A 27,175-nucleotide genomic window follows, 5' to 3' on the forward strand; every position below is an offset into this window, starting at 1 on the left:
ACTGTTGAGAAGTGGTTACAGGGTTGACACTGGGGAGTTCTTTTGCTTGGTTGAACAGTGGGAAGGACTGATGACAAGAGGCCATCCCTGGAGGTTATGAAAGGAAACTGTGAGCAAGAGGGGCATGGAGGGTGGTTGAACCATGGAATGTATTGCCTGATGGAGTGGTGAGAACGGTCAGTGAGTTCAAGGAGTGGTATAATAGACTGTGTTTCTTAGGGAGGAGACCTCCCCCTTGATGAGTCTTGATAGACTTTGTATTTCTTAGGAAGGACCTCCCACGATGAGTCTTTTGACTCCATGGAGGCCTGAATAATAATAAAATACGACTGCATTACTTTGCCAAAAAATTGGGAGACTGTTATTCTGAGATCAACTCTTGCACAACTGTAATACTTTTTTTTTACATTAAAAGGTGCCAAATTAGGACTTTAGATCTTTTGTCCATTACAACTTGAATTGTTTCACTTAATCGTTGTTGCATGTAAACTGTAATGTTTTGCTCTGAAGATGCTGGTTTGAAATCCAGCAAAATTTAAACCAATTAATAAATATATTTTTTTTATGTAATTTAGTTTGCTTTGTATTGTAATACCATTAAAAATAAGTTATGAACTTGACAAGATGTAAAGCAATCATAAGAGAAAAGAACTTTTTCTTTTTTAAATCATGATTCCATGTTTCATACCTAAATCAATGAATGCATACTGCCTTCTTACTACAAGAGTGATGATGGGCTGCAGCTTAATGCTTACAGATAAATTATATACAGCATATGCAATCTTTGTTTTACAGTCTTTTTTGAAAGTGACATAATTACAAATTAAAGAAAGCAAAGCTTAGAGACATCTGAGTGCTAAGGAGAGGTCTGACAGACTGAGTTAGAGTATTCTTGATAGGGATCAGATCTGTTTGAACCATGTTGTCATTTGATTTTACAGATAACTGCAAAATGGAAATGAAGTGACAATTTAATTATAACATTATTGCTGATTTTATTACTAACTAATAAGTTAAGAATTATAAACACGTTAACACAAGAATACTTGAATGTTTGCCAAATATTTCAGTCTGAAACTAACAGACTATCCTCAGTGGCTTGCTAGGAACAGTTTACAAGGTAGAATACAAACAATTGATCATTCAAAAGTAGAACGAGCCGCGTGATGTTACATTGCTAAGCATTAACGAGAGGTAAATTTCATCAGAGTGATGAATAAATTAAAGGGATTAATTCACAATTTCATATAACAATCTTAATTTATAAATTCAATTAAAGATAACATTAGACTAATGTAACAATTAAAAGTCTCAATTTAAAAAATAATAAATAAAATTTTTTAGTGTGTTATCTGGATTAAACTTTCCCATATTTCTGACAAGGATGCAGTCATTTCGATTCATGTTAGGGTGTTGAAGTAAGGCCTCAGCACTCTCTTTGAATAGGCATTCGAATTTATAAATCTCTGGTCCAAGACTCTCCTTCTACAACATCTGTGTAGAAGGAAAGTCTTGGACCAGAGAATGTTGTGGCTTGTCTCTGTATGCTGCGCCAATCCAGACTTATTGGATTTGTTGTGAAGAATGTATGATTGATGTTCTTCTATTTTTTCTATAGAGCATCCGGTTTGTCTAAAGTATGACAGATTGCAGTTACAAGGAACTTGATATACACCAAGCAGAAACATAGTTGAGCATTTATTTTTAGAAGAGGGGAAATAGGTGAATATTTTGTTAATAGGGATATAAGTGACTGTTAAATCATATTTATTCAGAATTCTTGAAATTAGTTCTGAAATCCCTGAAATATATGGAATTGGAACTCGACGTATTGGTCCTTTGTTGTTCTGGATTGGATTGTAGGAATCAAACAGATGTTGTGTAGTTTTTTTGGAGAAGCCATTTCATTTCATGTGATGTTTGATAGTTGAAAATTCTTTCTGTAATTCATGGGGAGTTGAGCAATTAGTTCTAGCTCATCGAATTAAGAATTTTATGATTCCTGTTTTTTGATAAGGATGATGGGCAGATTGTTTGAGAATGTAACGTCCAGTAAAAGTAGGTTTTCTGTAAGCTGTTGTCAGAATACCTGAAGGTGGGCGGATGAGGAGGATGTCTAAAAAGGATAACTTATTGTCTTTTTCAATCTCCATGGTAAACTTAATACGAGAATGTAAGGAATTGATTTTGGCTAAAAATGAAGGTAAGGAATCTCTGTTGTGAGGCTACACTGAAAAGATGTCGTCTATATCTTACCCAGAAGGATGGTTGAGGAAATATAGATGAAAACGGAATGTCTTCTAGATGTTCCAAATAAAAGTTGGCTAAAGCAGATGAAAGTGGACTTTCCATGGCCGTTCCTTCCACTTGGTTGTAGAATTTGTTTTGACACAAGAAATATCCAGAGTGAAATATTTGGCAAACATTAAAATATTCTTGTGTTAATGTGTTTATAATTCTTAATTAATGTCACAAGTGTCTCAAGAATAACTAATAAGTTAACTGGTGAAAAGGGAGTAGGAGTGAGAGAAAGGAATGAGAACATTAGAGAAAGAAAAGAAATAAGTGGAAGTCAAAACAGAGAGCAGGGATTAGAGGAGAGGAATAGAAAGACTTAAGGATGCCAGTGAGAGACGACTGAATGGAACTATGAAGAGTGTGATGTATGGTGATTCTATAATTCAAGGTTTCCAGCATAGTGTTAGAAGAGTGCATGCCTGGTTTAATTCTAGTATGATGATGGCAAAGAAACTCAGCGAAAACAACACGAAAGACTGAACCTGTTTGATAGGCATTTTTAACAATTGAAGGTTGTAATCCTTAGGGGAAACCTCCATGGTGAACATTGTTCCAAATCACAGAAGTAGTGGACTAAAAGATGAGAATAAGAAGCTGGTTTAGTATATCTGTAGCTGAACAAGGAATAGATGTTAATCAGCATTTGTTAATGTGTTTGAGGAAAAGTGGAAGAATGGTCTTCAGGGCTAATCATATATGGGCTTTGTGAGGCACGACTTTGAAGAGTAAGTCTTGCCTTAATAATTTACTTGCTTTCCATATTAAAATGACAATCATTCGTTAAAGGAAATGGCACTGTGATATTGTAAGACTTGTCAGAACATTTGACAAGATACCAGGGTAGATGCATCAGAGTAGTATATGCAAAGTAGAATAATCAGTAGTGTGCTCTACCGAGTTTTACACTTGAGCCACTGCTATTAGTTTTTATATTAATTATATTGAAAATGGCAGATTTCAGGAACAATATCCATATCTTTCTTTGATCATGAAAAACTGGGGAGAGCAATAATTAATAACGGTGATGACAGATCTTTCAGATTGATTTAAATACTGATGGTGTGGATAAAGGATAATAATTGAGAGTTTACTATTGCAAAGGGTAAGATTATGTACTTTGGAATGAAAATGTCACAAGCTTTGTATTATATAAATGGAACTGTTGAGAAGTAATTGAGGCAAAGTATTTGGTGGCAATGGCAGACAGTTAAGAGGACATCAGACACTGCAGAAGCAGATGAATTAGCTCAGAGGATCACTTGGATGTTGAAAAATGCACTGACAAGTAACGTTAAGTGATTATCCATCTTTGTATGTATTGGTTGAGAGGATCTAGAAGTAAGTGATAAACATGGTGAATGGTTTACAAAATGCTCTCTGGGAGGACTAGTTGAAGGTTTGTTGGTTATAAAATTTGGTTGATATGTAGAAAAGATATCTGTTTAGTTACTCATGGTTTTTGTAGTATAGATGCCACACCCGATGAGTAAGAGTGGTTGGCATGGATGTGAGAGCTAGATTTTTTTGCTTGAAGAATGGTGGATGAATTTATTCATGACAATTATAAGTGCTTTGTCAGTGAATGTGATTAAAACATATGAGAGGCATTGTGTGAATAATCGTTGGTCTGGGAACTCCCACAATGAGTCTTCAGATTCTATGGAGATGCCTCTGCAAAAAGAATAATAATGCTATATATTCAGGTGGCGGGAATATCTCTAAGGTGGTAGAGAAGATGAAGAACCTGTCATGATGGTAGACACTGATCTGAAATATATGCCCACACTTACAAATTTGTGAAGACAGCACACTGGATTATGGCAGTAATGAGGATGGCATTGATATGTAGAGGTAAAGAGGTATTGTTCCACTATAGGTTTTGACCTGGCTGAATATGGACTGCTATGTGTGGATTTGGTTATCTGGTTTTTGAGAAGATGAAGAGATTTTTGAAATTCTAGCAAAGTATGAGGCCTCTGGAATGTTGGGTGTAAGGCAGATTGAGAGATAAGAGGAAGGGTGATTATGATCAAGACATATACCTAGGATATGTATATATTTATTGGTGTAGGAATTTTTGCTACTTTAATGTGAAGAGATTTTTCATAGAGTAGAGGTAGGACAACAGGTCATCTATTCCTTGAAGTTATTAAGAGGATATGAGCAGAAGAGTGGAGCGAAAATTTTTTTTTCACTTGGAAAATGATCACTTTGCAACTGCTTGCTTTAGCCCCCACCCTCTCTCCCTCCACTTTTACAACTGGTCAAGAATTTCCATGACTATGTTATGTTAGCCCACAGAAATGAGGTAATCAGGATTTGTTTACTTCAATGGCAGGTTGTTGCCTGACTGAGACAACAGCATGCAACTGAGAGTAAAATATTAACTAGAATGAATGAATGAATGATTTCTAATAGCAGAATCGGCATACCTTAGTTTTCATTTAAAAACTAACATTTTGCATCACAAAATGTTATATACATATTTGTGTTTAGAAAAACAAAAACAGGCACTGTGTTCTGATCATCTCACCAGTACAGAAGGAATTAGTGTAAGGTCTGTGATTGGAGCAAACTATTGTAGTTTGCCTCACTTTTCATTTATTGTCAGTTTAAAATTATAATACAGTACATGCATTCCATCAAGAATCTTTTAGAAAGAGGAAAAGTGAATTGGAGAATATAGAATCCTTAAAGAAGTAGATAGCAATAATATTAGAAGAGAAATATGAAATTTTAAGCCTTCATTAATCAGGAATGAAAGTAATGGGACTTGTCTCGAACTTTCAGTTGTCTCATCCCATGATATGCATAATAAAGAATAAACCAAAGTTTATTCCAGTTCAAATTGTATTTCCACAAAATTATCAGTAATTCATGATATGGAGCCTGTGGGAAATTAAAGTTCACTTTACAACGGATCCATTAACCATTTTGGTCATAAAAATTGTCTACTTTATTTCAGAGTATGGTAGTGCTGAAATGGTTGAATGAGTTTAAGCCATGGTTTGTTGAGCACTCTGTTTGTTAGTATCTTCAGGTCTGATGGTAACAAAGTAGAGCCATTTTTATCATATGTACTTTAGATATATGGTTGTATATTGCATATCTTATTACAAATAAGTTGAATGTTTCAAAATGAAGATGATTTGCAAAAATTTATCAGAAATCTTAAATACTAAAATTACATAATAAAAGTGAATATTAAAGATCCAATATTATTTCAAAGCTGAATGTTTATGGAAACGTATGAAATCTTTGTAAAATTGACCTGAGAGCTTATGAGAATGCAATCCTTGGCATTGGAGTTGCCTTAGCTTGCTCCACTTAAAGAAATACAACTGCTACCCAAGTGCCTGTATGTTCGCCTTTTATTAGTGCATTTTTTAAGGTTTCACTGGCCTTATGTAGCTGTCACGTTCTTTTAAGTAGTGCAAGCTAAGCAACTCTGATGCTAAGGATATTTTTGTAAACTCTCAGGTCAAACTTTACAAAACTTTCATAAGTTTCTACAAACATTTAGCTTTGAAATAAAGTTTTTTTTTCTTCTTTCTTAATCCTCTTCTATCTTTTATGGTATCAAGATTTCTTATTCTTGCAACCCTAACCATCGTGAAGATAAGATGGTTGGCCTTATGCCTCGGGCTGGTTTGCTAGTTCAGGGGGATGAAAAACCTGAGTTTCTGGGCGAACGCCCCCCCCCCCACACCTTATGGGACCAGCTAACTTACCTTTCATTGAAAGAGACCAGATAAAGGTTCCTCCCATCACTGATGGGAATTGAACCTAGGTCTTTCCAACCAAAGGGCTTCATCTATAATGACTGAGCTATGGAGGCTCTTTGAAGTAATGTTGGATCTTTAACTCCTACTGGCTGAGCTGGATGAAATATCCAGCCCACCATAGCATTCTGCATGGATCAAAACTTCATCGGCATTCTACCTTTTATCATGTCATTACCTCCCTCCACCGTTAATCCCTTTATGGCTATTTTAAAGCCATTAGAGGATTAACTGTTAGTGCCTGACTTTTGTGTCACCTGTCTTTATGCACACTGTTTTACTTGGAATTTCCTTTACTCTCCTAAGTTATTTTACTTTTTTTTGCCTCCAAAATGATTTATTGTGTTTCTTCCCAAAAATTGAAACGAATTTCACATGTGCGAAAATAATCAATCCTGAAATGACTATCGATCAGCCTTTGCAATGAATCTATTTAGTAATAGTAAATTTGCTGTATTATAAATTTATTCTTCAAAGCACTGCAACGGAACAGTTGCACTGGTTATTCTTGCACTTTACTCGCAATACAGAAACAACTTTTTTCGTGAATTTTCAAATGTTTGCATTGAACATATGTCACATATTTATATTTTTAAATAATATTTATTGAAATAAATGACCTTTTGCTTTCTTTTCTAGCAAAATACCGTTATATGGATCATCACATTTTAGTTTTAGAGACGATTTTTTATTTTATGAACAACAAATGATTATATTTCATAACTCGTTTCTGATTGCGAGTCTTTTTAGTATCAAAAATTTATATCCAATGATGTTTGGAGGGATTCTACACCTTTTGTTTTTTGTTGGATGCATATTATATATATCCAGTGTATAACCACCGTAGATATGTTGAAAATATAATATGAAGGATACCATATACAGAATGATTCAAAATTTATGCTCATTTTGAAGATTTTCTAATGCTTACCCCCCCCCCCCCCCCCCTTTTTATCTCTCCTGGAATTCAGTTACATAACCACTCTAAATTTCTACAGGTTTGAAAACATTTCCAGACAGTATTCAAAATCTAATACTTCATTTGACTGTTTTGACAAAAGAAATAAGACAATATTGTTGTACCATGAAGCTTCTAATTCTGTACTATTTCTTTGCAATCTAAATTCAGCTGTTCTACTGTCTGCTGAAATGATTTGAAATTTTAGAAATACTATGCTATATTTTCACCACGTAAAATTGTTTATATGCATACCACACAAAAGAAAGTTCAGTAGTATTATTTTTGTTTCTTTTTCTTAAAATAATCTAAATATTTTTATTTCTATTTATGCTTTTGGTTGCTATTTCTGAAGTAATCTATGTCTTAGAAATACTTGATAGTAATCCTCTTAGCTGGAGGAAAAGGTAAAGGCTTAGATTACTCTCAGTGCTATTGAGAAAGAAAAGAGAGAACACTTGTCCAGAAAGGACACTAAAGTCCCTCAAACTGTAGTGCGAGATACATCAAGAATGTCATGTTTCCTTTTCAATTGTTGATTAGTAGACATCCTAATATTGAAAAAAATGGACATTTCTTTTACAGGCTGATACAGCATTTATGCTGAAATAAGTTCTTAATTTATAATGATCAGTTTCATTTTTATTATCGAAAAAGTATAAATTATTTCGTACAATTATCTTGAAAAAGAGGACTTGGATTATTTTAAAAAAAAAAGGAGCATATGCTTCACATAATCTTATTTTTTGGGAGTGGGGGGGAAGGTTATAGACTTATTCAATCTACAGATATTTCAGAGAATTTATTTTATAAATCGTTCGCAAGACAACTGTTATGAACATAAATCACTTGGGGAAACATGTCCATTCATTTTAGTGTAAATAGCAGCAAAGGTTTAGCTACTTCAACAATGCCACTTATCTAAACTAGAAGAAAATGTCGTTATATCTGCTGATGTTAGAACTCTTACATAAATAATATTTTTTGACATGATTTCTCTATTAGTTATAATGTAATCAATCTACAGATTTTTGCCCTCTTGTATTCTACCATCTCATGGGCAGTGATTTCTTCTTTGCACTACAAGAAAAAATCAGATAACACAAGAAAAATATATAGTATTTTCTTTTTCATTGGGTGAATTTACAATGTTCTTTCTTTGTGTTTCGCAAAGAAAGTACAAATGATTTTTTTTTCCTTATTATTTTTGCCTTTTTGCCATTATAACATCTGATACAATTATAAGAGTGGCATTTTACCGTTTTTCTCCCAGACGAGAAAAATAAATATGACAATAATAATGTTGATTCTGTCGATCTTCTGTAGCGGAAATTTTTAATACAAAACTTTGTAATTTATATATATATATAAAAAGCAAAAGTATTGCTTATTATAAAATTGGAGCATAATATCTGAATTAGTAGAAAATATATACATATCGATTTAAATCATAACTGTTAATTTTATTTCGTAATGACCAATTAAACAGGGAAACCAAGAAAGTGAAGTGCAAAGAACAGTAGATTACAATATAAAGAAAAAAAAAATTTAGTGATATGATTAGAGAATTTCATTATTCTCTATAAAGCAAAGTCGTTCAAGTAGGTCCTTCAGCAAATCTGTGAAGTATTTTTCCAAACATGGTTTTGAACAAAAATATAACATAACCTCAAACGTCAGCAGCTGGTTTTTTAAATAATATTTCAAATAATTATCGTGAATTAATTTCTTTGAGAACAAAGAAAATGTTTTTGGGAGTAAGCGATTAGAAAAAATTAGCAAAAAAAAATATAAATTAAAAATGAAATTGGTTCTCGACAGTAAGGCTATATTTAAGTGAAGAAACCATGCAAGGATCTTTTATTTTGTTCAGGCATTAAAATTTTATTGTACAATAAAAAGAGAAAATAAATAAAAATAATTTCTATATTTTTAGTTTATCCAATATACTCCATATATAGTTTATCCATATATTGGATAAACTATATCCAATATAGTTTATCCAATATATGTCGGGACTGTACAATATTAGTTATGAGGATCGGTTGAGGGAGTGTGGACTGCAGAGGTTGGTGGATAGATGGAGGGGTGATATGACTGATATTTTTAAACTGTTGAGAGGTGGTTACAGGGTTGATACTAGGAAGTTCTTTCGCTTGGTTGAACAGCGGGAAGAAGTTATGTCAAGGGCCATCCCTGGAAGTTACGAAAAGAAACTGTGAGAAAGAGGGTAAGGAGTGGTTTCTTTGCATGGAGGGTGGTTGAACCATGGAATGCATTGCCTGATGGAATGGTGAGAGCGAGAACGGTCAATGCATTTAAGGAGTGGTATGATAGACCTTGTGTTTCCTAGAATGGTCCTCCCTCGATGAGTCTTGATAGACTTGTGTTTCTTAGAAAGGACCTCCCATGATGAGTCTTTTGACTCCATGGAGGCCTGAATAATAATAATAATAACTAAGATTCAGTTACCCAGCATAGATCGAGGAACTGCATTTCTTGTTATGGCAACTGAGTCACAGCTATGAGCTTGAGATAATCTGATTAAGTGCTCTCTTCAGCGTGAGGGATTATCACACCTTCTAATGGACGTGCCGGTCGAATTGCACTTCTTATCCATGTTCTTTCAACAGATAGCATGCATCGTGTCCAGCTAAATCTGGATACGATGCATGCTGTCTATAGACTTCCTGACCGGTTTGCGGGGGGGAGGGGGCGGTATAAACATTAATATCCACCTTTCCTATGTAATTTTATGTAGCTAAAATGAAGATGTATTTAGGCTCTTTTAGTAATTATCTGAATACTACATTGTATTTAAGTTGCATCTACCCAGAGCAGAATTACCATTTTGAATTGTTTGCCAATAAATTTAATGGTTCAATTCAATCCAGAATTGAGGTGACTGAACAAATTTTAGTGAAATCCAAAATACCAATTTTATTAAATTTCATCCAGCTGCAATTGAGTTTTACTTTGTATCCTGTAAATCACAAAGACTTTAGAAAAATTTTTAAAGATCTCAAAATATCCATAACATTATCCAGCCACAGCTAAGAATTAATGTGGAAAAATGGATGAATCAAATGTAATTGGTACTTGTGCATTTTGTAAACAAACATAAAAATGAAATTTGATTTTAGGAAAGAAGTTCCCATTTTAATATCGGTGATATAGTTGGTTAACCATTAGGAGACATCTCTTAAAGATTGAAAGAAGTGTTTGAAGCCAAAATTGCAGAAGGAAGTTAATATTGATTGATGCAGTTAAAATTACTTTAAATGGTAGAAAAGTTGGAGCTAATTGAATTTGATATCTGACAAAATAATAGATGAATTTGAAAAAAATCATGATATGAACTTAGTAAATGACATAGTACATAAGTATTGTACTGTCATAGTATCTGCCACATCCTTTTTAGCTGTACTAGCTATGAAAGTGATGATTTAGTATATACTATTTTTACATTATGATTGGAAGAAATAGTTTAATATATTAAACTAATGGTTCATGGTTAAAACTTATTGCTAGTTATATTTGTTTTAAAATGCACACATTGTTAATGAGTGTATTTAAATAGATGATATAAACAATCTGCTGAATACGTAAATGGTTCAACAAATAGGTTGGTACTTTACATAATTACCGTTTTACATACTTTCTGAGCATTGTTTTGGAAAGTATTATTTGTTATAGTCTGTGAGTTTTGAGAAAGGGAATACTGATGAGTTTTTGTTTTGCCAGATTTTTGAAGCAAAACTCCAGTGAGCATGTATAAATAACATGAAAGCAGATCCATTAATTGCTCATCTTTTTGACATTGTTATGTGAAGAACAGAGAAACTTCATAGTCCTTGCAGTTAGCCGAGTGACTATGTGCTTCACAACCATATGCCTGGGAAAGGAGTGTCCTGGATTTGATTCCTGTTACTGATGTGAGGAGCTTAGGATCTTTCTCAGACATAGCCAAGTTAACTGGTCTTGGGCATGGACTGCAGGGTTTTTCTCCCCAGTTTATCTGGCGTCTTTCATCCTGAAAGCAGGCAAACCGACCTCGAGAACTCAACGCTTCTGCATACATAGGATACACTTGGAGTCATAGGGGCTAACCACCCTATCCTTGTTTAACAGTTGTGATTAAATGAACAGAAAACCCTCAACACTGCAAGGTAAAAGAGGGGAAAAGGAAGAAGTGAAACTTCATTAGAAATTATGATTTTTAAGTAATTCATAAAGAAACGTATAGATTGTTTTAAAAATCATTAGTCTTTGTGAATCATTTGTGTACTTGAATACTGTAAAACCATCCCTAGGTAATGAATTGCTTCAGAGTAAAGCATCTGTTTTATTTGACCAACTTTTATATTCTGGAATAAAATCAGACAATACTTAAGGGAAAGAATTTACTGTTTCAGTAAAGAAAGGTTTGTGCATAGTCTGCTTTGGAATTCAAGTGTCCATTTTATTCATTTCCTGACCTCCATGGAGTCACAACATTGATCATGTGAGGTAAACATTAGTCAACATAAAGTATCACACCACTTCTTAAAATCATCCACAGTCTGCATGTCCAAAGCATGTTCACCACATTCCTTTAAACATGTGAAATTCCATCTAGTCCCCCCTGCCTTATTGATATTTAGCGTGTTCAGTATCCAGAATACACCCACTGAGGCAACGCATTCCATGCTCCTACCACGCTCCATGCAAAAAACTTTTCTTACCACCTTCTTTTGCAACTTCTACAGATGACCCCTTGTCCTTGCTCCTTTCCCTTTTTCTACCGTATTAAAAATCTCGGTGTTAATATAACCCTTCAACAGCTGAAATGTTTGTCATATTTCACCCTTATTCACCAAACTCTACAGTCCACATGCCCTCAGTCTATCTATTCTCATAATCAACATTGTGCAGACTGGATATCATTTTTGTTATGTCTCTGAACCCTCTCCAAGGTTACTTCATCCCCTTCAAATCCTGTTGACCAGATATGAGCATAGAAATCAAGATGTGGCCTGATCTGAGCCTTATACAATGAAACCAGCACACTTCTCTTATAGTTAATGTTTTCCTCAACATTGCTGCAATTCTTTGAGATGTCAAGCTTTGACATCTCAAATCTGACATCCCCATGCCATTTTCACCCTTACAGCTTATTCAAATTCTCCAAGAGCCAAAACATCAGGCACTATTACTAATAACCATTTCAAGCTTAACATCATCTGAAAACATCTCCCTGTAGTCCTGTGACAATATCATTGGCATAAAGATTGAACAGCAATGGTCCCAGGACCAAATTCTGTGGAACAACTCCACTTATAACTTCCTACTCCCTGACACTGCTGCCCATACACAGCTCTCTGATATCGATCAGAGCGCTAGTCCACTAACCTGATACCAAACCCATATGATGCAACTTAAAAAAAAATCACTTATGTGATACACTGTCAAATGTCTTGGAAAAATGCAAAAACATGACAGTGTATGCCTTACCTCATATACTGCTTTTTTTTTACTCTATTGTAAAAGATAACCAGATTACTAAAACAAGAGCACCCTTTAACAAATCCATGCTAGTCTGCATAAATAATATTACTCTCATCTGCCCAATTCTGTATACAAGTTCTCACCAATTTCTCCAAAATCTTAACAAGTACAGAAGAAATACAAACAGGCCTATAGTTTGATACCATTCCGCAACCACCCTTCTGCAGTGGTATTATCTTACCTTCCTTCTTGAAGTCTTCATAACCTTTGCAATTTGTTCTTGGAACTTCAAATCTCTATCCACAATTAACTCTCCAAGAACTTGCCCCATTGCAAAACTTTCATTAAACAGCCAAACTAATGGCACATTCCCTTAAAACATGTGAAATTCCATCTAGTCCCCTTGCCTTATTGATATTTAGCATGTTCAGTATCCAGGATACATCCTCTTCATTCACTTCTAACACTTCATCACTCATTGTATACAAAATTAATAACTGAAAAGTCATGTACAAAGATTATTTAATAGTATAATTTTCGCCTGTGTGTCACAGGCATCTTCAATACATTTTAACTCAGCTATAGCTCAACTATATCATCTGCTTTGGTAATCCAATTCAACTGGAAAGACACAAAGTCCCTACACTTCACCAAAACCTGGTTTTAGAGAAAATTCAAAGAAGCTTGTGAAATGCTAAAACATGAACAAAAATGATGGATTAATCATTCCAAGAATGTGGAGGACCCATCTGCAACCCTTATAGCAACCAGAACAAGCCCATAAGAAAATCTCAATATGAGAGGACTTGAGAAATGTTTAATGTAGTTCCATTTTTAATTTTTTTTATTTTATTAATTTATTTTAATTTAATTTTATATATATATATATATATATATATTTTTTTTTTTTTCCTCCATTTTTTTATTTTTTTCCCACAAGAGGTCAGGCTAGGTTAAAAGATTAACAAGCATTTAGATTCATTTTACTTTTGTATAATGCAGCTTGTATCTTATACATATGTATTTTTCCTGATGATGACCTCAATACAGAGGTTGAAACGTGGAATGTTACTTTCCTAATGTTAAATAAAGTAATTATTCTAACATGTGTGTTATGTCTCCATAAATTCTTAACTATGAATGAAAAATAGTTGAGAAGATTTAACACTTCTTGAAGAAGTGCCATTTTTATCAGATATCGCGAACTGAGAATTTTAAACTATTATATTGTACTGATCACTCTTCCTTACTTACAAACACTGTAAACATACACACCAGTGTTAATTTTTATCTATCTTGTTAATTTCGTATTTTTTATTTTATTTTATTATTATAACTTTTTTTTTCTAGATTTAATCATAACTGAGCCTGTGACAGATTCAGTGTGCAACTTCAAAAATTAATAGAGCTATGTATAAATATTTATATAATTTAAGTAAGATAATTCCTGTAAATAAGGAGAATACTTTTTTTTTTTTTTTTTTTTTTAATTTCAGTTATTATCTCACTGATGAATAAACTGGATGGTGCTGAGCCTGTGGGCTCTATTTAAACATGGTTAAAAGCAGTCATGATGAGCTTGAAGGAGGTAGGTGTCATATTTAAATATTAAATGCAGTTTTTAAATAAAGGCCTCTGATAAGCAGGATGGTGGTCTCACATTAGGCAATTAAGTTCATCTCCCATCTTAGCCTGGTGGCCGAGTAGTTAATGTACTCACTCTCCAACCAATAGCTGTCTATGGGAGACTTAGTGCCCTGCTTATTCGAGTCCTGAAATGGCCTGAAAAAGTCCATGCTTGGCCTTTAGAGCAGGATTTCCAGATTAAAAAAATTCTTTGGCTGGACATTATATTCCATGAGTGGGAAGCACATAAAAAAGAGAGGAAGAGACCTGACAGTTCTTTAGGAATTAATTTTTTTTTCTCACTTTGATTTTCATTTTCATGCTATTTAAATTAACTTTTTTCTCCTATTAATGCATTCTTGCCAGACTATGCCAGAGTGGAAAGTTCTCGGCCTAAGAATGAAAAACCAATTTATAATTTCAAAATTATTTTTCAGCATAATCTCCCTTAAGGTTAATACATTTATTCCAGCGATGCTCCAGCACCATTATCCTGTTCCTGTAGTGGTTCTCAGTAAGATCTGCAAAATACCCCTCTACCACTGCAATCACTTCTTGATTCAAAGTAAAACACTGACTAGCGAGGAAGAGTTTTAGTTTTGGGAAGTCAGAGTGAGCCAAATCTGAGGAATAGGGTGGATGTTCCAACAATTCATAGTGCAGATCCTTTAATTTTCCCATTGCCAAAACACCTTTGTGGGCAGATGAAAGCTGATTTTTTTTCTTCTGTAAACTGGGTCTTTTCTCACAATTTTTTTTTCATCTCTAGTCTTGTTAAAAGATCAGAATAATATCCCCTTGTTATTGTTTTACCCTTTTCAAGATAATTAATAAACAAAATGCCTTTAACATTCCAAAACACTGATGCCATGATCTTTCCTGCTGATGGAACTGACTTTGTTTTTTTTTGGCGCTGAACAACTGGCTTCTGTCCACTGTTTTGACTGCTGTTTGGATTCTGGTGTCTAATGGTGAATCCAAGTCTCATCCATAGTAATAAATCAGTGCACAAAATCAGTTTTATTCTTGTTAAAATGCTCCAAAGAGATTTTCATGCAAGTGTGTTTTTGATCTGCTCTGAGCAAGTGTGGCATCTTGCACAAAGCTTTTTCATTTGTAATTCTTCATACAAAATATATCCTATACGTTCTTTTGTGAAATGCCTATAGTCTCAGCAATTTCACACACTTCGACTCGCCGGTCATCCAATACCATATCGTCCACTTGATCAATGATTTCTGGGGTTGTTACACTTTTTGGATGTCCTTCACGTGGATCATCTTCAAGGCTGGTACAACCATGTTTAAACTCGGCACCATTTCTTAATTGTCGAAAATGAAGGAGAAGAGTGCCCATAAACTTTTATGAACTTCGAATGAATTTCTTTTGGCGTTAAACCTTTTACGAAGAATTATAACTACATGATACTCAATTTTATCCATTTCAAGGGATGAAGACAACACTTTTGCTTCAGACAGCTATATAAAACAAACTACTTGATAGAATGACTTGAAATTTCACATGCTTATGATGCTTATGACAGATGTACCAACTTAGAAAAAAAATCTTGCCAATAGTGTTGCCATCTATGGTCGAGGCCGTGAACTTTTCAGACCACCCTCATATATCATCTGTTGTGAATCAGGCAGTTTGTTGCTTGTTGACATCCAAAAACATTGTTTTTGGTTTAAGCAAATATAGAATAATCTGCTTGGCTAAATTCCAAGTTGCCAGCCTGTCCTCATTTGCTAGTTCATTATTTAAGTGGATACCTACTAAGAGGGTGCACCATGAGTAGGTGAGAGTTGAACATTATGTCAGAAAATTGCTGAATTCTCTGATTTCCTTAAAAGGCTATATATATATATATATATATAAGGGTCTCCTTCCATTTATCTAGCTTTGACTCTGAGCAAACCCTTCATTTTTATATGTAAGATGTAATCAAATTGTTAAATTAACTTTTTAAAAAGCCGATTCTTGACTTTATAAAGAATCATGTCTTCAACAGTAAGTAGTCTGTAAATCTTGACTAACTTTTTTATCCTTAATGATACCTGTCCTCAAACTCTTTTTGTACTGCTATGGTGCTTTCTAGTCTTAAAGCTTATTAAACACTGAAGTTAGTTATGCTGTTAATCCTTTAATTCAAATTCATTGGCTTATGTAGACATAGGCAAGGGGACATCTAAATCACATTGGAGAAGAATGAATGGGTTGAATGATGCCAAGATACTAGCTAGAGATTGAAAATGGGCTCATTGTGTTACCTCTTCATTAGGCAAAAGAGGATTGATTAAGTAAGCAGTAAACTACACTCATCTTTTTGGCATTTTAGTTCCAGACGGTCCTGGGACCTACCACTCGAACAATTTTCTTCCACTTATTTCTATCTTGGGCATCCCTCCTTTCACTCCAACTTCCTCCATATCTCTTTTGATGTTTTCTCACCATCTTTTCCTTGGTCTTCCTTTTCTTCTCTTGCCTTTCACTTCCATTGTTGTGATTCTGAATTGGATGGTCTATTGGTCTTTTCCATATCAATCTACTTTTTCTTACTTTGTCACTAATTTTTCTACCCTCTCCATCTTCTTCCTTATATCTTCATTGCTCATATTTTCTTTCTTTGATGTTCCATTTATTCATCTTAGCATCCCCATCTCTATTCTTTTCATCTCTATTTTGTTCTTCCCGAGTTCTCTTTGTTGCTCATGTCTCTGCTCCGTACAATAAGGCTGGTCTAATGGCTGATTTATATATACTTGTTTTTACTTTTTTTTTTTCAGTGCATTTTTGTTGCATATCACTCCTGACATCTCCTTCCATTTAGTCCAACCTGCCCTAATTCTTACTCTGACTGCCAAGTTATGTATGCCTTCCCTCTCTGTGGTTGATCCCAAGTATCTAAAATGGTCAACTTCTTTCATGATACCTTCTCTATCCTTTATACTAATTTCTTCATGTCCTTGCCTCTCACTAACCATTACTTCAGTTTTCTTTAGTATTTATATTTAGACCCACATCCTCCAAGGTATTTTGCCACTCTATAAAACTCTTTTGGTCTCTTCTACAGTTTCACCTCTGATAGCCAAATCATCTGCAAATAATATATTTCATGGTGTATTTTTGGTTATTCCTTCACCGAGTGCATCTAAAATAATCACAAATAGAAATAGTCTCGGTGCTGACTCTTGATGCAAGCCTACTTTGATATTGACAAATTCTGTTGTTCCAGTGCTCGTTTTTACTGCCATCTTGGTTTTATTATACATTGCTTTTATAATCCTTACTAAGTTTTCTATTACACCCTTCCTTCTAAGGGCCCAGAAGGAAGGGTATTAGGTCCCTTGGTATTCTGTCATATGCCTTTTGCATCTGTTGTTGTTGTTCCTGTAAATAGATACTACAAAGCTCTTTTTCAGTCCTCTGGTATCTTTTCTTCTCTCCACACTTTATTCAATAGTTCACAGTTCCGGTCTACTCCTCCTTCCCCTACTGCTTTTATCTTTTCTGTTACTACTTCTGATGGTTCTGGTGCTTTGTCTTTTTTCATTTTTCGTATTGTTTCTATTACCTCTTCCTTTGTAACTTCCATCTGTCCCTTTTATGCTTTCCTGCTCCTCCAGCGTCTCTCATTTTCTATATTTAACAACTCTGCAAAATATTCCTTCCATCTGTACGTCACCTTCTTTTCATCTATTAATGACTCCATTTCCATCTTTTTAGTATATGATGTTTTTTTTTTTTTTCATTTGTTACAATTCTACATTTCAGAGAAATCTAAATTGTGTATAAACCCCTTTTTAGTCTTAATCATTTCATTTTACTAGTTTTTAATAATGTGTTACCACCAGTTTTTGATAATGAGTCAAATGCTTGGACCATTCTCCTCTTGACATAATGACCGTGTATTATTAACAAGTGGACATATTGGCTGCTTACTCCTGATGTTCCAATTTTCCCCAAAGCATTTTGCTGAGTTGAGACTGTAGAGGTCATATTTTTTTCACTTCCTTTTCCCCCACTACATCTCAGTATTACCTACACTATTTTAACTGCCACTATTTTTGCATTTATCTCTCCATGCCCCACAACTATAGTTCCACTGCTGTACCTGAAGAATTGGCTCCAGACAATTCAATTCTATGAAGTTTTTCCTTCAGAGATATGACTTCAGAGAATTGACTGGGCTACTCAAAAATTTTCAACAACTATTTCTAATACAGAGTATTTTAGTAATAAGGTGTGACACCTTTAGACTACTTGTATATCGAAATGACTTCTGCATTACTTCATCCTCGGTATCACTTTTGGATCTTGCTCCCACTGATGAGACCTCAATCAAAGGTCAAAATTTCTGATCTGGGTAGTGGCCCTTTCCATAATGCATAGCATTATACATGTTTGTAAGGATATGTGCATTACATTATGGACACTAAGGCAATTGATGTAAAGTCATTAGCCTATATATACACAAGTATCTCAGTTGTGAATTGACTTGCCTTCACAAGCAAACTTGGTTTGCTTACACTTGGATAAAGGATGAAACCAAGAATATAACTTCTTGATATCTTTAATTGTGTTTTACTTGTTTTATAAGTTCTTCATTTCAGGATACATTCAATGATTTCAATGTTTCTACCCATTTTCACTGTCTTTTAATTGCTGATTTTCATAGAAATCCAGTACAAGTCTGGACTTCTAAATAAATCCAGCCTTGTACTGGATTTATTTAGAAGTATAATATTTGCATAAAATAAAGAGCTGAGATTAACATCTACTCCAATCATGATTCAGGTTTAATTAACATCCACATATAATGATCCATATAGATAATGAATAACAGCAAAGATAACATTCATCCTTGCGTGACACCTGATTTAGCATCAAACCATCTTCCTTTATCTCCTTTGATTCTAGCTGCTGACTTGCATTCAAATACAAAGTATTGCTTGATGTAATGTCCCATTTACACCATATAACTGTACTGTTTGAATAGCTTTTCTCTTGGCACTTTGTAATATGCCTTTTCCAGATCTGTGAAATTTAAAATACAGATCCTTGTTATATTCTCAAGGTTTCTTAACTATTTGTCTTAAAGTGAAAATCTGATCTTGATAACTTCTGTTTGGCCTGAATCCAGCTTATTCTTCTCAGAGTTTTCCTTGCACAATTTTTAACCATTTCTCAAGAATATTTGCATAAATTTTACCAGGGACACTCAGTAGGGAAATACCTCTGTAATTCTTACATTTTAGTTTTATTTCCTTTCTTTTAGGCTTGCACGGTGATCGGAATGCATTTTTGGAAATTATGGAGACAACTACTGTGTTTGAATAAAAACTTTAGTTTAATATTACTAAAATTTTACAATTCGACGTTTCGACCTTTATGTCAAGGTCATCTTCTGGAGCGTACAAATATACACAAGAAACAAGCTATACTACAATCATACTGTATCTATAACAAGCTATACTACAATCAGTATGATTGTAGTATAGCTTGTTTCTTGTGTATATTTGTACGCTCCAGAAGATGACCTTGACATAAAGGTCGAAACGTCGAATTGTAAAATTTTAGTAATATTAAACTAAAGTTTTTATTCAAACACGGTAGTTGTCTCCATAATTTCCAAAAATGCAGTTTTATTTCCCTTTTTATAGATGGATACTATCAGTGTTCTACTCCAATCATCTGGAATTTTACTATCTGGCCAGGCCTTCTGAACTATACAGAGTATAGCCATTGTAAAATATTATACCTTCACATTTGAGCATATCTGGTGGAGTATCATCTACTCTAGCTGTTTTTCCACATTTCAGATTTTTGATGACATTTTCTACTTTATTGTGATTTCCATTCCTGTTTGTGTTTTCTTCATTATGCTGCCACTACTTGTTTCATTTAGCATTCTTTCAAAGCAGTTACTTCAGACATCTAGAATACCATTGGTTTTCATGTCACCTTTGTCATTCTGATTCCTTTTACAATATTCGTTTCTCCATTTCTAAGCTTTTTCAACTTTGAATATTTTGCTACCTTCCTGATATTTACTTTCTGTTCTTACCAAAGTCTTCCCATGACTTTTGTTTAGCTAGTTTTACACAGTGCTTTGCTTTCTTACATTTTTCTGTATATTATTATTACACCCTCCATGGAGTCGGCAGACTCGTCGTGCACAATGAAGGTTCATTCAATTGACAACATATTTATCACATAGAATCTTGAAATCCTTAACACTCCTTGAATTAATAACACATTCTGGTAATGCGTTCCATTCGCTGATAAATATGTTGTCAACTTCCAGGAATGACCTGGTTCTTCCCCTCTCACCATCTACTCGTTTTATAATCCCCTCTGGATTAATCTGATAAAATCCTCTCACTAACTTAAATGTCTATCATATCACCTCTCTTCCTCCTATCCACCAAACTGTAATCCACATTTCTTCAACCCTTCTCCATAGCTGGCATTCCAAAGTCTCAATATTGTCTATCACTCATCTCTGGATCCTCTCCAATGTCTCCACATCACATTGAAAACCAGGTGACCAAATGTGAGCACAACAGTCCAAGTGTGGTATGGTAGTGCCTTTATACAGTGTCGCAACCATTTCCTTATCCTTACGTGTTAGAGTACTTCTTATCATAGCAGCACTATGATGTACAGCTTTTGCAATACTAGCAGTATGCCCCTCTAAACTTCAATCTACTGTCAACCATCACTCCCAAATGTCAGTACAGCACCATAAATATAGTACACAGCCTTATATTTCTGCACTCCAAAATGCAACACCCTGCACTTATTGATATTAAAACTACAATCTCCACTTTTTGTCCAAGTAAAAATTCCATTCAAATCTTCCTGAAGGGAATTAACATCAGCAGTACTACTTATAATTCATCCTAACTTTGCATCATCATCAAATAATTGAAGAACCCCAGTCAGTCCACTTGATATATTGTTTACAAACAAGTTAAACAGCATTGGCCCAAGAACAGAACCCTGGGGTACACCACTGGTTATCCTCCTTTTTTAAGACACTGTTCCATCATACACAACTTGCTGGAATTGTTCAGAGAGCCAATCTCTGATCCATCTAACCAATATATTATCTGTTCCCATCCTCTGCAGCTTGTTCATCAACTTATCATGTGGTAATCTATAAAATGCTTTTGCAAAGTCTATGAACATCACTGTACAGGTAACCCTCATATAACGCGGTCTACAAATTGTAGTAACCCTTGTTCAACGTGGTACTTATACAACGCGGTTTTGATAAAAACACGGTCTTCAAATTGTAGTAACCTTTTATCTTTTCATATATTTTTCACTGCGCCACTTAAAAATCAAATTTTATATTCATTAAATTTGCATCTGCCCGTATCGCGCATGTAGTTATAAGTAGTGATTAGGGGGAAATACCCTTTAGTGCACACACGTACATCAATTGTTTACAGCATAAAGTGTTTATTGTTGAAAGTTGTCCCCATTTTCTGCCAGGAAAGCACATTAAAAATCATAAATGTGTTGATCCTAAGCTGAGCAATTTATTTTCTGGTGAGTTACAATATGTAATGCTTTTTTATGTAAAAAACTTATTCTTATAATAATGGCTACTTGGAGTGCTTTTGGAATGTGGTTGAAAACGAAATTAATGAATTAATTGAGGGGGAAACAGATTTAAATGAGGAGGAACTGTTACAATTAATAGATGATGTCGAACCAAACGGCGGGGAATGTTCTACCATAGATTCTGATTGTGATGAATCCGTTAAAGAATTCAGTTTAAAGAAATTAGCAGAAGGATTGGACTTGGCAAGAAAGTTAGGACGTTATTTTACGAATAATAATCCCTCAATGGAGCGCTCTGGAAAATTCACGAGACAGTTGGATATTTGTTTAGCTCCATATTATGAACTTAATAAAAAAAAATTGCAGATAGTGGTAAGCACAGTCTTATTACTGACTTTTTGATAACTAAACCAGCCGAAGTATGCAATGAGAATTATACAAATGATGGCCAACAAATTTCCAGTGATGACGACGTCCGGCCACTCGTAAATAAAGGACATCTACGAAATGTTTGTATTGAAGACGGTCATGACGATTAAATTATGTACTTTATTTTATTTTGCCTAAAACATTTATGCATTATGGGCAATGAAGTTTACGTAAAATTTGTATTTTTTTAAGTTTATACTATGTATTTCGTTTCATGGTTTATGTTTTCTTAACTTACATGAATTACCTGAATTAAATAAAAATATTTTTTTGTTGGATATGTCATTGTTTATATAATTTAAAAAAAAAACTATTTCCTTACTTTTTATAATTTTATAATATATAAGGATCACATAGAAAAAGTAAGGTTATATTCTATGTGATCCAAGTCTCACATAACACGATTTATATAACGCGGCATTTCTGTGGAACCTAACATCCACGTTATACGAGGGTTACCTGTATATAATTCTCCCTTATCTAATACACTTGTCACCTTATCATAAAATGCAAGTAAATTACTAAGACATGGGTTGCCTCCAGACAATGTAGATAATGGGATTGTTTGCCGTCTGATCCAAAAGCCTTCCAATGTAATGCCATCAGATTCAGTTTTGTGCACTATCTGGAAGTCAGCCTGTGGAACTATTTTACTGCTGTATCCTCAAAATGTTTGGCTGTCCTTCAAGGATACTGCTATATCTTTTGAAGGGTATGACAGACATACTGAATCTCTGCTGTGGACACCATACATGATTATCAGCCAATTCAGGTTTTAAGCAGAACCCGAATTGGCTGATAATCATGTTTGGTGTCCAAAATTTTTTACTAATTTAACTTTTTTTTTTTCAGGAATTTATTATCATTTACTTGACTGGTGAGTGGTTAATGCAATTGCTTTGCAACCAACAAGCTGCAGATTCAGATTCTCTCATGGTCATGCATGTTTGTGAATGTCTAGAGGTGGAAGACAAATTTCATTGCCTGGTGTTAAGAGTAGTAGTTCACCAGGCACTGAAGGTCATCTACCACCTAATTGGTCTAGTCACATTTTCTCTAAGAAGGTATCCTTGAACAGCAGGAGTACCCACTGAAAATGCTAGACCCCCTTTGAAAATAGGCCATTTCTTGAGAACATAGAATCAACTTGTCTGGGAGAAGCTGTGTGTGTGTGTGTGTGTTTGTGTGTGTTTTGAACTGCTCTTGGAGTTGCAAATTATTTTTATTCATCAAGTTTTATGTTGAGCAGCTCTCAGAAAATGAAAGAGTTTGAAAACAGGAACCAAACCTTGGGGATTCAGTGGCAAATGCTGAAGAAAACATTAATTGATTCAGCCAGAGAGGCATCTGTTGAGGTTGTCTGCAAGGATAAAAAAATCAGAACTCCATGGTGGACACAAGACGTTAAAGAGGCAGTGAAGGAAAAGAAGAAAGCATATTGAAAGTTCCAGGCAAATAAGTCAGCTTTGTCTCTTAGAGAATACAGAGACAAATGTAAGAAAGCTAAACACTGTATGAAACTAGCTAAACGAAAGTCATGGGAAAACTTTGGCAAGAACATAGAAAATAAATATCAAGAAGGTGGCAAAATATATTCTGGAGGCTGAAAAAGCTTAGAAATGGAGGAAAGACTGCGTAAAAGGAATTAGAGATGATAAAGGTGACATGAAAACTGGTGAAAAACATATCCTTCATGTATGGAGAATTGCTTCGAAAAATTGGTAAACGAAATAATTAGTGACAGCACAGTGGTAAAAAACACTGAACAGACATGCAATCAAGAATACATATTCTTACTTGAAGTAGAAAAAGCCAGCAGCAGTAGATGGTATTCAACCAGAAATGAAGTATGAGGTATAAGTCTTACACTGGCTGCACTGCATAGTTCAGAAGATCTGGACAGAGGGATGAATTCCAGATGATTGGAGTAGAGATCTCATAGTACCCATATATAAAAAGGGAAATAAAACAATGTGAAAATTACAGAGTTATTTCTCTACTGAGTGTTCCTGGTAAGATTTATGCAAGTATACTTGAGAAATGGTTCAGAAGGATTGTGGAAGGGAAGCTTGGTGAAGAACAAGCTGGATTTGTGCCAAATAGAGGCTGTCAGGATCAGATCTTCACTTTACGACAAATAGTGGAGAAATCATGGGAATATAACAAAGATCTGTATTTAAGTTTTGTGGATCTGGAAAAGGCATATGACAAGGTGCCAAGAGAGAATCTATTGAAAATGCTACAGTCTACAGTTATATGGTGTCAATTGGGCATTATATCAAGCAATACTTAGTTTTTATTTGGGTTTAAGTCAGCAGTTAGAATTGAAGGAAGTACAGGAAGATGGTTTAATGTTAAATCTGGTGTCAGACAAGGGTGTTCATTATCTCCTCTGTTATTTATTATCTACATGGATCACATTATGAAGGAAAGTGGTATTAAAACTGATATCAGAATTGGAGATGTTAATCCCACCTCTTTACTTTATGGAGATGATGTTATACTTCTATACACACACATTAAAATGTACAGCAATACTATCAAATACCAATCTATAATCTCACTCATTCTGCTGCTAAGAATTATAATCTCACACATTGTACATAGATAATGAACATGCAGATTCCAATCTATAATTTCATTCATTCTGCTGCTAAGAAATATTATCTCATACATTGTACATACTTAATAAACATGCAGCAATGCTATCACATAAGAATCTATGTTCGCATTCTGGAACTAATCTGTTCAAGCTATATGCACATATTTCAAACAAGTTTACCTATCTAAATTATCTCAGCTATTCTTAGCCTCTTAGTCCAGGACAAATCATCACAATTTTACTTTTATATATATATATACGTCCCACTGAATATATATACTTCAAACAAGTATGCTATATCTAAATCATTACCAGTATTTCTTTAACCTCATAGTCCAGGACAAATTATCACAATTTAACTTTATATATGTCCCGCCGAATATATAAATACTTCAAGGTTGTACCCACAGTTCTTCTCATGACACAATTATCTGAACTGGCTCTTTTATCTCCTATCTGGTTCTACTGTCTTCTTTTCTAGCCTGGGCCTCATCATTTGTGCGGATTTCCTTTTCGTTAGCTCTGCTGCGTCGCTCCGTTTCTACCTATGTGTGGCATACAGCTGCCGTACCACTGCATAGTGCCTCCACCTGCTACATTTGCGATCTACTGTGTCTGGATACCTGGATAAAGAGCCCCCTGGTTACTTCTGGGTCCTTTCTTATACTCCCTCTTGCAGTCTCCCTGGAATAAGGGTTGAGAACCCCCCGAGCATTCCCACGCAAAAAGGGGGATGTGACCTTCAAGCTGTTTACTTTTGTTTTCCCCAGAACACACACACACAAACAATTTTATTCGCTATACGCAGAAGATCCTTTAGTTGTTCGGCGCCTGTTGTTGCACTGTCCTTGGGACATGCATTAGGTTAAGCTTTGAACAATTGAAGGCACATTATAATTTCCAAATAAGGCTTCTAAGCTCTTTCTTTTAAATTGGAACACTAAACTGACAGGCCGATTTCTAAGACATTGGCCTTGAAATATACAGCTTAACATTCCTACCATTTCAAAACATACTTGTATGGTTTTTTCAAATTACAAAAAAATTATAACTATAGTTAATATAATCCTTATATACAAAATTCCTAATAACAAAATTCCACAATCAGCATTAAAATCACAATCGCCTTCTATATACAATGTTTGTGACCTCTGTTAAAATCTTTGCAAAATTAAGAAAAAAAAATTCATACTGCATAGAATTTTACACCCTGACTAAATTGAATAACTGTTGTTGTAATAGATATGATATGAAGGTCAGCAATAACAAGCTGATAATGAAAATAGGCAGAAGCATTGAAAATATCAACTGCATTGTGAATGGAGAACCTATAGAACAAGTAAAATATTTCAACTACTTAGGCATGGTTTTTAATGAAGATGGTAAATTAAATATGGAAGTAAACATCAGAATCAACAAAGCTGTTATGGTAGGAAGTCAACTGAATAAATTTATATGGAATAAGGCAAAATACTAAATTAGCTGTATGCAAGACAGTGTTCAAACCAATTTTAACTTATGAATCTGAGAGCTGGGTTAGAAATAAAATACTTGACCAAAGACTAGACTGCAGATGTGAGAGTCCTGAGCAGATGGCATCAATGGCAATATCATATTAAAAATGACATATTAGGAAAGCGCTTGATATTGTTAACATCCAGGAATGTGTTAGCAGAGCTAATCTCAGGTGGTATGGTCACGGAATGGGAGAGGAAAGATTAGCAAAATAAGTGTTCTCTGCCAGGTTGGCAGGAAAAAACCCAAAGACCAAAATATAGTTGCATTGATACTGTAAAAAGTGCCTTGGATGAAAGAAATATAAGATCTGATAATGTTGGAGTCTTGACAGGTAACAGATTGATTTGGAGGAAAATTGTAGATAGGAAGTTAGTAATGATGTACGTTTTTCATGTTGTACTATCATATCCTGTACACCCCCTTGAGGATACATGTCAGGAATTTAATGATAGTTATGAAGTTTTATGTGGTTCCCATCCACAAAAGGTTGTAAACTTGTAACATATATGTTTTGTATGAGTTTTTATATTTTATTTTCTACATTATTCACAAGTCATGATGGTGACCAAACAACTTTTAATGCCATTAATAAGCAGACCAGTGTTCTCTCACCAGGCAACGAAATTTGTCTTTTTCCTAAAGACTTTCACAAACATGCATGACCATGATAGAATCTGTAGCTTGTTGGTTGCAGAGCAATGGCATTAACCTCTTACCAGCCAAACCTGTCCAGTGAATGGTGATAAATTTAAAAAAAAAAAAAAAAAAGGAATTTCAATTAAATTGGTAACTAATTTTGGACATATCTATATCATAGATTATGTATAGCTACATTAGACAATTCCTAAATTTTAGTGCTCTTGTGTAGCATATTTTTTATATAACGAAGAATTGTTTTAA

At 34.4% G+C, this 27,175-nt stretch overlaps 1 protein-coding gene across 2 annotated transcripts in view; it reads left to right on the forward strand.

Annotated features, from left to right (window-relative positions):
• Positions 1 to 27,175, forward strand: part of LOC150105831 (phospholipid-transporting ATPase ID-like) — a 311,509-nt gene that overhangs the window by 17,314 nt on the left and 267,020 nt on the right. For both annotated transcript variants that reach the window (XM_090394368.1, XM_090394369.1), the window contains exon 2: positions 14,022 to 14,113. In XM_090394368.1, coding sequence (XP_090250494.1) covers positions 14,080 to 14,113 — 34 coding nt within the window. In that variant the 5' untranslated portion in view covers positions 14,022 to 14,079. The remainder of the gene's footprint in view (positions 1 to 14,021; positions 14,114 to 27,175) is intronic.

Source organism: Typopeltis vanoorti, chromosome 6 (assembly GCF_054136105.1).
Source record: "Typopeltis vanoorti isolate ZY-2024b chromosome 6, IOZ_Tvanoo_1.0, whole genome shotgun sequence".
Classification (NCBI taxonomy): Eukaryota; Metazoa; Arthropoda; class Arachnida; order Uropygi; family Thelyphonidae; genus Typopeltis; species Typopeltis vanoorti.